This window comes from Phocoena sinus, chromosome X (genome assembly GCF_008692025.1).
Source record: "Phocoena sinus isolate mPhoSin1 chromosome X, mPhoSin1.pri, whole genome shotgun sequence".
Taxonomy (NCBI): domain Eukaryota; kingdom Metazoa; phylum Chordata; class Mammalia; order Artiodactyla; family Phocoenidae; genus Phocoena; species Phocoena sinus.
In genome coordinates, this window is record NC_045784.1 from 46577915 (window position 1) to 46592123 (window position 14209).

General features: G+C 49.4%; 1 protein-coding gene across 11 annotated transcripts in view; it reads right to left on the reverse strand.

Moving 5' to 3' along the window:
• Window positions 1-9639, reverse strand: part of KDM5C (lysine demethylase 5C) — a 32497-nt gene extending 22858 nt beyond the window's left edge. For 5 of the 11 annotated variants that reach the window (XM_032619340.1, XM_032619337.1, XM_032619333.1 and 2 more), the window contains exons 1-7: window positions 8973-9577; window positions 4527-4604; window positions 2150-2272; window positions 1686-1856; window positions 1175-1309; window positions 304-427; window positions 13-194 (exon numbers count right to left, since the gene is read on the reverse strand). In XM_032619340.1, coding sequence (XP_032475231.1) covers window positions 13-194; window positions 304-427; window positions 1175-1309; window positions 1686-1856; window positions 2150-2272; window positions 4527-4604; window positions 8973-9122 — 963 coding nt within the window. In that variant the 5' untranslated portion in view covers window positions 9123-9577. Of the gene's footprint in view, window positions 1-12; window positions 195-303; window positions 428-1174; window positions 1310-1685; window positions 1857-2149; window positions 2273-4526; window positions 4605-8972 lie in introns of all 11 variants that reach the window. The other 6 variants (XM_032619334.1, XM_032619335.1, XM_032619339.1 and 3 more) reach the window with 6 other exon arrangements.
• Window positions 9640-14209: the final 4570 nt, after the last annotated feature.

The window sequence follows — 14209 nt, forward strand, 5'->3', positions numbered from 1 at the left end:
CTAGGTCCTTACAAACTGGGCATTGCTGTGGTTCCTCCGCAGCCTCATGGTCATCTTGGTGCAGGGCTCTGGGCTGTGACTCAGCTCCTCCTTGCTCTCCAGGAAGGTCTTGGGTGAGGGTGACTCCACCTTCACGTCCCCGCCTGACTCCTCCTTCACCACTATGGTGGGGGGGCACTCGGGCCCTTCCTTATCTGGGAGAGAGGAGAATGCCTCTAAAGTACAAGTCTGAACAGTCGCGGCCCAGGCTCCTCTCCCCTGGTGAGGCCATTCTTCACACTGCCCCGGCCTGTCAGGCCTCACCTTTTTTCCGCAGAGTCTTATCCTTGGCCATGAGGCCCAGGCCCATCATCTTGGGGCCTGCCCCATAGATCTGTAGCTTCTTCAGCTCAGGATTCTTTTCAATGTCTTCCTCTGTGGGTTCCGGCTGGAAGGAAAGAAGGAAATGAATCAAGACTATCTTGGGCAGACTGCCCCATCCTAAAAGAACAACAGCTTGGACTCTATCACGAGTTCATGCCAGGGTGGAGGCATAGGTAGGCCCAGGCAAGAATTCAGATTGCTTTTTGGAGACTGAGGGTAAGTGAACTCCCTCCTCATTCCTCTCTTGGAATGGAATTAAGATGGGATCTCAGTTTTTCCAACTGTAAAATGAGAACATTAACTCCTATCTCACAGTTACAAGGGGTTTGAGGAAAACATATATAAAGAAATCTAAGTATTTGAATCTACCAATAAATGGCAGTAACTAATATGATCTGGTAAATTACATGCTTCGGTGAGCCCAGGGACAGTGTGTATCTTGTTCTCTGTTGTATCCCCAATGCCCAGAAGAATGCCAGCACATAAGCTTCTTCCTGAGGCTAAGATTTAGTTATAAGAAGAAAAAGAAGAGTTCTTCCCCTATGAGCAGAGTGAGTCAGGAAAGGAACAAGGCAGGCAAGAACACCAGACATAGGAAAGATATTATACAAACAGATCAAAACCCAGCTCAGAAGCTCAGCTGAGAGTAGAGGAAGAGCAAGAGTGAAGCCAGAAAGAGGCACACTACTGCTCAGAACTCAGAGAACCAAGAGAAGGGAGAGTGGAACAGGGAAGAGAACCTTGGTCAGAGGGAAGGGAGAGGACTCTCTTCACCACCAAAGCTCCAAGTTAGAAGAAGGGAAGTACTCACATCAGGCTGTAGTCTCTTGGCTCGCCGGCCATAGCTGTTGAACTTGGAGGGCTGCACAGACTGTCGAAGGGGGATACTGTGGGGTTTGTATTCCTTGTCCTTCTCCTCATTATCAAATGGGCGTGTGTTGCACTGCTGGGGACAGGTGAGGGGTAAGGGTCAGGACATGGGGCCCCAGCTCCCAACAGCAAGGACCTCCCTTTACCCTCACCCAATAGCAACCAAAGCCGTGGTTTCACACCGCCCGCCACCCGCCCACCCAACAGGCCCTGCTCAACTGGCCACTGACACCAGCACACACTTTGGGAATTCTTCTCATGCCTCTGCTTATGCCATCCCTCCTTCCAACCACCTCCCCGCAACCATCTCCCCAACTAAACCAAACTCCATCTCTTCCCAGACCTCTCCAGGTCTCCAGTCCACTCCACTGAACCAGTTCCATTAAGAACAAGTGTGGAAATTTGCATCTGGCAGGGGAAAGCCTACTCCCACCCTGGCTCGGCATCCTTACCACCAGGTTGGCTCCAGACTGGTACATCTCATAGGGGTAAACGATGCGTTCATAGTGGGAGCGTAGCAGGGAGCCAATGTTTTTGCCTGGCGGGTAGTTGAGGCGTTGGGCCACCCGAGCCCATCGACGGTCCTTGCAGATGGCTTCATAGCCACCTTCCTCCACCACGATCTGTAAGGACAAGCAGAAAGGGACGTGGATGTGCTGTATGTATGTACAGAAAGGACAACGAGGACAACTCCAGCCCCTCACTTCACTGGAGGCTACCCCCTCCTACCTCCACCACTCAGACTCAAATTGCAGCCAAGAGATGCCAAGAAGTTCTGATGACAGCTTGTGTGCTACCAGGCTGTGCCCCTTCCACTGTAGCCTAGAGATCCAATATCCAAACCAAGGTGGCCCCCAGAGTACCAAGGATATTAAGGTGTGGGGTGGGGAGGGGTTTGAGAAAAACCTGTTCTTACTTTGCTGAGGCTGTAGAGGTCCAAGATCCGCCGTTCTACATTGGGAATCTTTAAGGAGGAGCCCTGGATTTCCCAGAATTTGGCAATCTGATCCAAGTAGTTCAGTTTCACTCTCGTCTGGGCCTGGAGAAAAAATGGCTCAGAGAGGCCGGCCTCCCCCTCTACCTGACCCCTATCTTCTGGCCTAATCTTAGGGGAGGAGAAGGGATGCAGAGCAGCCCACTACCCAGGGCCTCTCCCAGTGAACTGGATCCCCAACTCTAGGTAGCACCTCGCCCACCTCTCTTATCTTTGCCACCTTCCAGGCAACAGGAGAAGCCCAAGGTCCCAAAACAGAGCAGGTAGAGTCATAACAGCCAAAGCTTTACATATACTCTTTCTCAATCTCCCTGACAGGGCTGTAGAAGTATTGTCATTTCTTTTACAGAGAGTCCCTGCTTCCTCAAGTCACACAGCAGGTACCAAGAGATCTGAGTGTCAAATAACGTACGTATTTGCTTTTCCTCTGCTAATAATCTGCTGTATAGTCTTGAGTAAGTCAGTTCTATTCTCTGGACCCGTTTTCTGATTATGAGGGAAATAAAAAACTGCCCAGTCCACTCACCCCAGAAGGGTAGACTTATGAGAGGAACAGTGAATGCCCTCTGGAACTTTGGAATTAAATCTAAGCTCCAGGCATGTTTCAGAGAATGAAGGCTCCAAAAGAAAACATTCACCTCTTCACATGCACCATGAAATTTGTTCCATGGTAGCTGAAGGGTGAGAGTGTATGCTAAAGATAGAATGGCCTAAAGAACTGAGATGGTGTACCAAAGCAGCACTGCCACCTGGCCTACCCAGGAACCAATGTGGGCCAAAGATTCTAGGAACAAGGCATGTACCATGCTTTCCCGAAATCCCAGTGACCCAAGAAGGACTCCCCAAGGCCCCAAGTCTATAACCACCTCACCCTAATCAGAAGGCCTAGTTCTAGGGAGAACTGGGTGAGTCATTATCATTCATTACCTTGCTCTGATCCCATTAGGGGGAAACAGGGACAGTTCTTTCACAGATGAGGAAAAGTAAGGTCTATTTGTGGAAAGGAACAGCCTATGGCTCCTTTGCTATGAGAATCCCTAAGGGGCCAGGAACCCTACTCCCTCCACCTCAACCCCTTAGCTTTCCAACCTTGGCCCATCCCTGTCCCTCCCCCTCATTAGCCAGCACTATCTCTCTAGAAAACCTGCCCCTGTCCCATGGTAGGCTACACCTTGTCCTAGCTATACCCCAGCAGACCTGGTCAGATCCGTTTCTCTAAGGACCTTGTACCCCATACAAGAGATGATTTTTGCCCTGACCAGCACAGCACCTAGACCGACTCTAGAACAGTGATTCTCAATGAGGGGCAATTTTGCCCTCCAGGGGACATTTAAGTAATGCCTAGAGACATTTTTGGTTGCCATAACCGGGAGAGGGTACTATGTGGGTAGAGGCCAGGGATGCTGACAGACATCCTAAAATGCACAGGACAGCCCTCCACGACAAAAAATTACCTGGCCCAAAATGTCAATAGTGCCAAGGCTGAGGAACTGTGGTAGAGAAGACAAGTACGCTTTTAGGTAACGGGTATTCGGTTGGGCCTAATAGTCGCCCCCACACCCCCAGACATCTAGTAAGGCTTGAGGATACATAATAATGAGGGAGAGGAGTGGTAGCACACCTCTACCCTACACCTTCCATGGGAAACTCCAGAACTTTACCTCTGGAACTGGCTTGAGGGCATCTACTCTCATTGCCCTGGGGCATTCTCAAGTGCTTAGTGGAGAACCTCATCTTACCCATGCAAAGGGCCTAGATTTCCTGTATGGAACATAAAGGAGAGGGAAAAGCCTACCTGCCTGACCCTCTGTCCAAGTTTGTAACCATTCCAGCTTCCTCACAGACCAGTTCTTGTGTTGTTCCTGCCCATCTACCTCACCTCCCACCTTACCAAGCACCACGGAAGAAAGGTAGGAAGCACAGGGCTGTAGATGAATTGGATAGATGAGGACACATTCAGCTGGCCAAGCAAGAAAGGGTCTCAACCAGCCCCATGTTTCTCTTTTGTTGACCCAAGCAGGGTAGGTTAGTTGACAGGGGAGCTTCAGAAGTAGCAAACCTTTGTGGAAAAGGGCCATCCCCAGCCTTAGGGCTATCAGATTTGGGATGCTAAATGCTCCTGCCCTAGGTTATATTCAGAGCTCTAAAGCTTCCTCCATGCCCTCCAGGCAATTTCACAGAAGAGAGAATAAAGGCCTAGTTAGGTAAAGTACCTTAGACAGAGAAGGTAGGAGGGAAGTGGGATCAGAGCTCAGGTATCCATTCTCCCAACCCCACCACCAGTTGCTAGTCATCTTACCTCTAGTTCATTCAGCCTCTGGATTCGGGGAGTAAACCTGAAGTTGTCCACTTCTACAGCAAAGGGTGGCTGCCAGTCCTGAGTGGGTACAGAGGAGAAAAGGGAGTTGGGTTATTCCAGCATAGTGCAAGACCAGAGGTGCACCAAAAGCAGCTCAGCACCCCATTCATGCCTTCCCAGACCTCTAGCCACGTCACACCTTTTAACCTGGCAAACACCCAACCCATACACACACAACTCACTACAGGGCTTTAGAAGCCCCTCAAGTCCACATCCAACACCCCATGCACATACCCTGGGAAATGTCTTCAGAGTCCCTGCAACAGTACAGTGCTAGGATTTTAAGAAATAGAGAGATGGGGCCCAAACAGCTGACTTCAAACTCTCCCTATGCCCATATTAACTCCTCATCCCCTAGGCATAGGACACACAGTCTGGAAGTACTGGAAAGCACACAGGATCTGGAGTCAGAAAACCTGGGTTCATGTTTTAGCTCCACTACTTACTAGCTAAGGGATTTTACCTTTCTGAACCTGTTTTCTCAACCGTAAGGTGGGAATATGAACTCCTGCCCTGGCTTCCTCATAAGACTGATATGAAAATTCAACTGGTTTTCAAATGAAAATGTTATTCAAAAGAATCATCATTAAGACTTGACATCTAAGGCTGACCTCACTACCCAATACATATGCAGGGTAGCTCATCTCCAATTTGGGCAGGATTTAAAGGTTTGGGCCTTCAGTGTCTGTTCTCTCAGTTTAAAAGGCCTGAGATAGACACTACAGGGAAGAGCAAGGAACAAGGAGCAAGAATTTGCAATACTCACCTGGTCAGAAAGGCTTCCTGTGGGTCCTCTCTCAAATACCTGCCCAGTACAGGAAGAGGCAGGGGAGGAAGCGGGGAGGGGTGTCCTAAGTGCTGGGATGCACCACTGACTGTGGTAGCAAAGACTGGGAGGATTTGGGGAGAAGGAGGGAAGTCAGGGAAAGATAATGAAAGTGGGGGAGACTCTGTCCTGCCAAGTCAGAGCTTGTTATGTCCTGCCCAAAGGGCAGCTGTGAAGAGCCTTCTCCCCAATGCCCGCCTGCACCCCCCCCGCCACGCCCCATGCAGTCCTTTCCTCCTCAGAACCCTGGCTCCTGCTTGGGGGGTGAAAAGAACCTCGAGTAACTAGACCAGTGCCCTCATTTAATGAATGGAGAAAGTGAGGCCCAGAGAAGAAATATGATTTCTCCAGAATCACATGCTGAGTTAGTGGGAGAGCCAAGACTAGAACCCCTGTCTTCTGATCTCCAGTCCAAGGCTCTTTGCACTACACCAGGCTACGACTGTTCACGCACGTGTGCATACATATGGAAGCGGGGGAGGAGGACCGTAAAAGAGAAGAAAAGCTGTTGGCCTCTTCTGTACACACACTTTGAGAAAAGGGGCCAGGGACTTCCCTGATGGCGCAGTGGTTAAGAATCCACCTGTCAATGCAGGGGAATGGGTTCGAGCCCTGGTCCGGGAAAATCCCACATGCCGCGGCGCAACTAAGCCCGTGCACCACAACTACTGAGCCTGTGCTCTACAGCCCACGAGCCACAACTACTGAGCCCGCGTGCCACAACTACTGAAGCCTGCGTGCCCTAGAGCCCATGCTCCGCAACAAGAGAAGCCACCGCAATAAGAAGTCTGTGCACTGGAATGAAGAGTAGCCCCTGCTTGCCTCAACTAGAGAAAGCCTGTGAGTAGCAACGAAGACCCAATGCAGTCAAAAATAAAATAATTAATTTTTTTTAAAAAAGAAAAAAACAGAAAGGGGCCAGAGGACTCATACTTGCATGCACACATATTTCCCCCCCCCCAAAGCAGGTAGCAAACACATGGGACTCAGTGAAGCTGGGGCAAAAACAAACAAACAAACCCAACAACGACAAAAAACCCTCAAACTAAAATGATATGGCTCAAGCCCAGACAAGCTCCCCATGCCCTCTTGCCTCCCATCAGTAGGGCACTCCCCTCAGCGCAGGTAATCCAGGCAGAAAGGTGCTCAAACCCCAAACTCCAGGCACCTTTCTTTCCTGCTGAATCAAGTTCTAGATAAGAATAAGCGCAACATCAAGCAACCTGACAGGAAATGGCAGAACTGAAATCCTAGAGCAGGAGCTGTGCATGCAACAGATAGCTGGGAAAGGTTCAACAAATCTCCCTGCCTGGCTCTCCCTGGGACCTACAAGCTCCCTCATCCTGCCTTCAGTCCCATACTCCCATGTGCCAAATACTCACTACGTCATGATGGTGATAAAAAGGTTGGCTACCTGATGCAGGAAGCAAGACCCTTCCAAGCTCCCCTGCGTCTACTCCAGTATACCAACACTCTCCTCTCACCCACCTTCCCCTAGAGCAACAGTCACCTGCCTAGCAATTCAGAATCCAAATGGCCCTTCAGGCAAACCTTCAATTTCCAAGCACCCACCCATACAAAGGTTCTCACTCTGGGCCCAAGCACCACTTGGGTGAGTGCTTTAAATTCCAGCCAGAAGTCCTGGCTGCCTAAAGGAGGCCTAGGAGCAGTCCTACCGGAGGGGAAAACAGAACAAAAACCAGAGAGAGCCAGGTCTCCTGGATTAGAGGGAAGTACAGTGTTGGGGTAGAGAAGAAAAGCATAACAAAGGACGGCCCCCTGCAGGACACACACACACACACACACACACACACACCAGGGACATGTCACCTATCCCACCCCTGGTCCCCCAAAGAAGGGTAACAATACACACACACACACCAGGGACATGTCACCTATCCCACCCCTAGTCCCCCAAAGAAGGGTAACAATACCCGCACAAGGCCAGGCTGCCCCAAGAAGTCCAAGATAGAAAAATGGGATAGAAAATTCAAGCCTCAACTACCCCTTATGTCAGATATGCCTCTTTCCCACAGGCCTGCCGGGCCACTTCAGGGAGTGCCTCCTTGATGCTGTCCAGGACTCCAGCCTCTCCTTCCTGCTGGCCTTCCCGACCTCTCACTACCCACTGCCACTTCCTCACCATGGACAAGGAAACCTCAGAGATCTGTGGCCAAGCTCCAACAAGGAAGAAATTAGCTTACCCAACACCTCTCAGAGGATCCATCTGAAACCAGCCTAGATGTATGGCTGAACACCAGAAAGCACCAAGTTGAATAAGGAGGCCTATGGTGCCCTCCTCAGGTGGCAGCAGGGTTTCCCATTTGGTTTCAGCCAGGAGACACCTACTCAAAAATACCCTGTTCCAAACAAACTCAATTCCTGCCCTTGGAATCCCAAGTGGTGACTGAACAACGCATATCATCATTTCCCCTCCATGCTAGCAAGGTGGCAGCCTATCCTAGCCCTTGGGGGACTTCTCCTGGCCTGAAGCCAGGCCTAGGAGCAAAGATATGCCCTTTGTCACTGACATCTGGGAATCAAGGGTTCCAAAGGAGGCAGACTTCCATCCGTCCATTCTGTTTCTGGGAGTCCAAGAATATCCTATCCTCTGGGACCTCCTACATCCTGGGACAGGTCAGAGTAGAAATCTTCTGGGAAGGACTCATATACCCCACTCCAAACTGACTGGTCCAAGACTCTCCAGAGAAGTCAAGCCTGGGCGGTGATGTGCAGGAAAGGCCCAGATATTGCCTTCGACTAGGGAAAGAAGGGAACAATTCCCTGAACCCATCTCAGGGGAGCCAAACAGAGCCTGTGAGACTGATTTCCTGACTGGCTTACCAGCCCAGAATATTATCATAAATGGACTGGCCTGGCAGGGTGTGAGTAAATATGAGTCAACCCACATAGGAGCAAACCAATGACCACATCAAACACCTTTGCAGTCGCAATAATTACCACTTATCTAGTGCCTACTACACACAGACGCTACCTAGTTTAATCCAATTCTCGAAATAACCATTCATGGGACCCATTTCACAGGCTCAGAGAGATTATGTTACTTGTCCAAGGTCACAAAGCTGGTAAACTGCGGAGTGGAGTTCTGAACTAAGATCTATCTCCCTTCAGAGCTGTGATCTTTCCATTACACCACACTGCCTGCCTGAAGAGAAATGATGCCAGTAAATGGGAGAAAAGCCTTATTTAGAGCAGCCTTGACCTAGGTGGTTTGGGGTAACCAAGAGATGTGCGGGGTGCCTCTCTGGGAACTCTCCCCGGGGCCACTAGGCATCCCTGTCTTGAACCTTACTAGGAGTAGTTCTGAAGGGCGGGGTGGGAGTTGGGGGGTGGAGGTGGGTCTCCGACTTAGGGCCCTCACACCACGAAAGGACCCCTGGCCCCAGCACCCTTTCTCCGACCCGCGTCGCATCCACAACGGTCCCAGCCACCCCATCTCCCCACAGCTCGAGCTGCCCTCCGCTCCAGACTTCTCCGCCCGCTACCCTAGTTCATCATCCCCGGCCTGGTCGCCGGCGACCACCAGCCCAGGGCCTTACCGCGGGTGGGCGGATCTTGCAAATACCCGACTTCTCGGCGATGGGCCTGATTTTCGCAATGTAGCCGAGAGGGTCTCGGAACTCTGCCCAGCTAGGCTCGAACACCGGGCACTCCGGCGGCGGTAGGAAGTCGTCAGACCCCGGCTCCATGGTGGGCCCTAGGACTGGAGGGCTCGGACGGCCCTTAAGGACTCATGGCGGACGCCGCTGTACGAAGCCGAGGCACTGCTCGGGGACTAGGCCCTAAGCGGGGCGGCCGCCGCCCGCCGAGGGCCCAGGGGGCGTGTAGCTGCCGCGCTTTGAGAGGCTCAGGCTGACGTTACTGCTACCACCTCTTCGTCCTGCTCCGTTCCTTCCAAACTCTGCCGCTGCCTCGCAACTACCGCAGCCTTCAACACCACAGTTACCTCCCAACCACCGCGGCCTTCATCGCCGCCGCCGCCATCTTGGTTTGTCAGCGTCTCCCCCCTCCCTTCACCACAACAAACCAGATCCCTCCGCAGGGTGTCCCTCCGAGCCTCGTATAACGTGCGTGAGGCCAAGCCCTAGGGAGCCTTCACCCCGTGGAGACTGAGCTGAATCGGCAGGCGTGGGTTCCCTATCAGGAAGCCGGAACTCAAAAGTGCTTCCCAGACTGAGAGCAAATAGTCCGCCTCAGCGGCGGAGGAACAAAGTGTAATTAACTGCCGGATCCTCTTTCCGGTGGACCGGCGGTGCACGTTTAAAGGCCAGTGCTGCGCATGCGCGTTATGGAGACAGACCGGAAGAGGAGTTGGCGTTGGTGGGTGGTGGGTCCGAACTGGCACCCCCTCGATGACCTCAGCCCTGGCGCGAGCCCCGCCCCAACACGCTCTCTTTCTCCCGGGTCTTTCCGGTGTGGGCCACAGAAGGCGGCTTCGGGTGCCTGATTGCAAGGCACCCTTCTGCAGGCCCGCAGATTAGGAGAATAGTACACAGCTCCCAGCTCTAGGCGCTGATACCTCTGGGGCTTTGAACGAAGGAAGTCGGGATGCTGCTCCCTCCCCGGGGATTGCGGATTCTTTGAATCCTGGGTCCCGAGGAGAGGAAGAAAATATTTATTTTGTCCAAGTTTGCGTGTAGAGGCCTCTCAGAGATGGGGCTTCCATTCTTAACCCCAAAGAGTCATTGTCAGTCAGCATTTGAATGAACACTTTCAACTGTTATGTGTGCACTTTTCTCGTGTCCACATTTGTGGCATGTAGACCTACAAAATAAGCCTGAGTGTATCCTACCAGTGCCCACCGTTTGAAGCACCTACTGTTTGCCCATTTGTGAGCCTACAGTGTACTTATCAAATATTTGTGTACATGGATTGTATTTATTGTGTATAGCCTGTCTTGCATTTGAGTACCTACCATGTGTACATCTGCTCCTATTGTGTGCATGTTTGTGAGCAGTTTCTGAATAGGTTTATTGCATCTACTTTGAGTATCAAACCAGTACTTTGCCCATATGTCAGACGTCTACTGCATTTGAGGAGCTCTAAGTTATTCATCAGTTGTGGGCCTACCACGTGTAGTTCGAACACCTACTGTGCACATATTAGTTACATACATGCTGATAAAGTGCTTATTTTATGTTCCCCCATCAGACTGTGAATTCCTTAAGGGCAGGGACCTTGTGACCTTATACATCCTTAGCACTTGGCATGGTAAGCAGTACATTAATGTTGAGTAAACAAAAGAAAAATGAGGCTTCCCTGGTGGCGCAGTGGTTGAGAGTCTGCCTGCCGATGCAGGGGACACGGGTTCGTGCCCCGGTCTGGGAGGATCCCACATGCCGCGGAGCGGCTGGGCCCGTGAGCCATGGCCGCTGGGCCTGCGCGTCCGGAGCCTGTCCTCCGCGACGGGAGGGGCCACAGCAGTGAGAGGCCCGCGTAACGCATAAAAAAAAAAAAAAAAAAAAAAAAGAAAAATGAATATTTTTGAGCAGCCTTAGTATATATTGACTAAAAATAATACATACTCTTTGCAAACATTTCCTGGATATATTAAGCATCTGCTGTAAGCTTGAATATGTTTGAAGGTGATGGAGAGTGTCATTCCTTCATTCAGTTAACTGTTTCTAATCACATACCATGTCCCAATTACGTATATCATTCTGCCTACTTCAGGACTGAGCTAAGGGCATCCGCTCTGAGGGAGTGGGGAACACTGGTAGGAGCTCACACGCTGGAGTCAGAGAGTCCTGATTTCTAGTCCCACCAGCTCTGCCATTTTCTAATTATGTGCCCTTGGGTAAGTCCCAACTTATGTAACTGAATGATGTTGTATGGAGATGATAATCCCTACCTTGCAGGATTGTTGTACAGTACCTGGCATATAGAAGGCCCTCAGTATCTGTTAACTGTTATTTTTACTTCTGAGAGTCAACAAACAATGTGTCAAAACTCATTAAGAATCTCCTTTGTGTCAGGCATTGTGCCTGGTGATTTCAGATTTTTTTTTTTTACCACCTGAACCCTTAGATTGCCTTGAATGTTTGGAACCTTTATCCCTACTTGTCTTGTGAGGAAACTTGTCCCAAGTAATACATATAGTAAGTGACAACTCCTTTCTAGTTTTCTAGGTGTCAGGGGAAACCTCAACCCTTCTCCACCTGAAACACAGGTGAATGACCCAACTGAACAACTGTCTGGACAGGAAACAGAAAGCTAGGTGAGGTGATGCTAATAACAGTAAAAAAAAAAAAAAAAAAAAAAATCACTAGTCTCTCACATGTGTAAGCATTTAACAGCCCACATAGCTCTTTCATACCAATTATTTCCCTTAATCTTTGCAACAGTCTTGGGAAAGATGTAGGTCAATTTACCCATTCTGTAGATGAGGAACCAAGTTCCAGACAGATTAAACAACTTGCCCACTGTTACACGGGAAGTTGCTGCTTCGGGGTCAAATGCTCTTCCTGTCATTTGCTCCTACCAGTGATAGAACTAGGCAGGAGAAGGGTGAGGAGAACAAAGAAGATAAAAGAATATGCCAAATCCTAGGTTGAAGGAAGTTTGGCCTTTCCATCTTGAGGCAGCTCAGTGAAGGGCAAAGAGCATGAATTAGGAGTCAGGAGACCAGGTTTGGGGTCTCAGCTCAGCCTAGCCTTCCCAAAGCCTTCTCTGAGGTCCTTAGCTGGGACACCACCCACACCATCCTGGAAGGGCAAATGGAAATTGCATAGAGTCTTTGAAGCCAGTCAGATCCAATTCATTCATTCATAAACATTTATCAAATTCCTACTATGCACCAGGCACTCTTCTGGGCCCTGGGAATATAATGGTGACCAAGACAGACATGGTCCCTGCTTTCTTGCAGCTGACATTCACCTACTGAGATCTACCAAGTACCTCACCTCCGTGAACCTTGATTTTCCCATTTATCCAATGAGACTATGTAAACCCTTCCTCGCAGGGTAGTTACGAAGATTAGAGATCATGATAACTACCATTCATCAAAGGCCAGGTGCTATGAAATAGGTATTGGTATCCCTGTTTTACAGATGAGGAGACCGAAGTTCAGAGAAGTATAAACTTAAGCAAGTCACATGGCTAGTAAGTGGCAGAGTTCAAACCCAAATCTGTCTGACTGCTGTACAATTTTGCCTGTAAAAATCTCAGATGGTGCCCCCTCCCCCCTCCAAACCACAGGTGCTCAGGAAATGGAATCCTTTCTCAATCCTTGGATCTTGCTGGAGACCTGCCTGAGTCTGGACACTGCAGGGTTAAAAACTGGGAAGCACCAGGGAGCTCACCCTGGACTGGGGGTTCGGTTGGCCTCACCCACCCACCTGGAAGAGAGGGTCTGGCATGGAACTGGTATGGAGCAGTGATTGGAACGCTCAGCTGTGCTCTCGACCACACTCACTCCATCCACGTTTTCTGGATGAACTGTACAGTGACTTTGTGCCTCACTTTCTTGATTTGTAAAATAGGGTCCCTTCCAATTCTGAAGTAGGTATGAGCTGTGAGTTCTAACTCCTAAATAGCTCTGAAATTTACCCCCTCCTCCCCATGCCTTTTTCTAATCTTCTGCTCCCCATGAGATCCATTTACTAACTCTAGCCTAGATTATTAAAAGAGCCTCCTCAAGATATCAAGGTCTCTATGTGAATTTATGGAGATATATATATATATATATATATATATATATACACACACACACAGAGAGAGAGAGAGAGAGAGAGAGGGAGAAAGAGAAATATAGATGCATATTATGTGCTTAATACATATGCATGACAATAAAATGATATATTCAAAATAATGATAATTCCAAATGAATTACGATAGTAGTGGATTATAACTCATTAAAATAAGAATCCGTGACTCCACACTGATAGAAATAAATAAAATGAGGGAAAAGGGAAAGCTCTTCCTTCAAAGAATGATGGAGTTAGAAAATCATCAATAGATGCTCAAACTTTTTCCAAATAAAAAAGCAAACCCTGAAAACGTAGCTATAACACTTAGTGCCCAAATCTTGGTTCCTAGATGCCATCGTCAACCAGGCATTTCCAGGTCTCCTTGGAAAAAATGGTTGACTCCAGGGCTGGGGCAGGGAAAGTACAAGATGAGCCTGGAGCATCTTGTGGTGCCAGAAAACAAGGAAGTGCTCAAGGAAAGATGGAGACCTGCCAAAAGGACACAGGAGCCAGCTTGGAGGGCCTCTTGCTGGCCAAATCTGGGACATTTTGAACATCAAAATAAAGAATGACATTAATGTGTTATAACTCACTGAAAATGATAGACAAGCATGGTCCATGAGAATATAAATACATAAACATAGGAGAAGGGAAAGCTCTCCTTTACACTGGAGGGCCAACTAATCCATGTCAAAAGAATGATGGCATTGGACAGTCACCATTTGGCAACCTCAAGAATCATCAGCAAATGCTAAAACTAGTGAGTGAAAGTTTGAGGAGTAACAAGACAGTTACATAATGCCAATGCATCTCCCCTCAAGATACTGACTAATTACAGAGGGAAAAATAATAGCTTTACAACAGAGACACTACGTAGCCCAATGTGTCACCTGGTCTTTCTTCAGCTTCTACGGAGACCCCGGAGGCGCGAGGCCTGGGTGAGAAAACCTGTTGGCAACAGAGGAATGAGGATATGGGGGCTGCTCACCTCTGCTTTGGGATGTGCCATGCCCACCATCTGGGCTGCCCTCTCGCATTCCTTTCTCATTATTCTGCTAACATTACATACTCGCACACCTCCAGGCTTT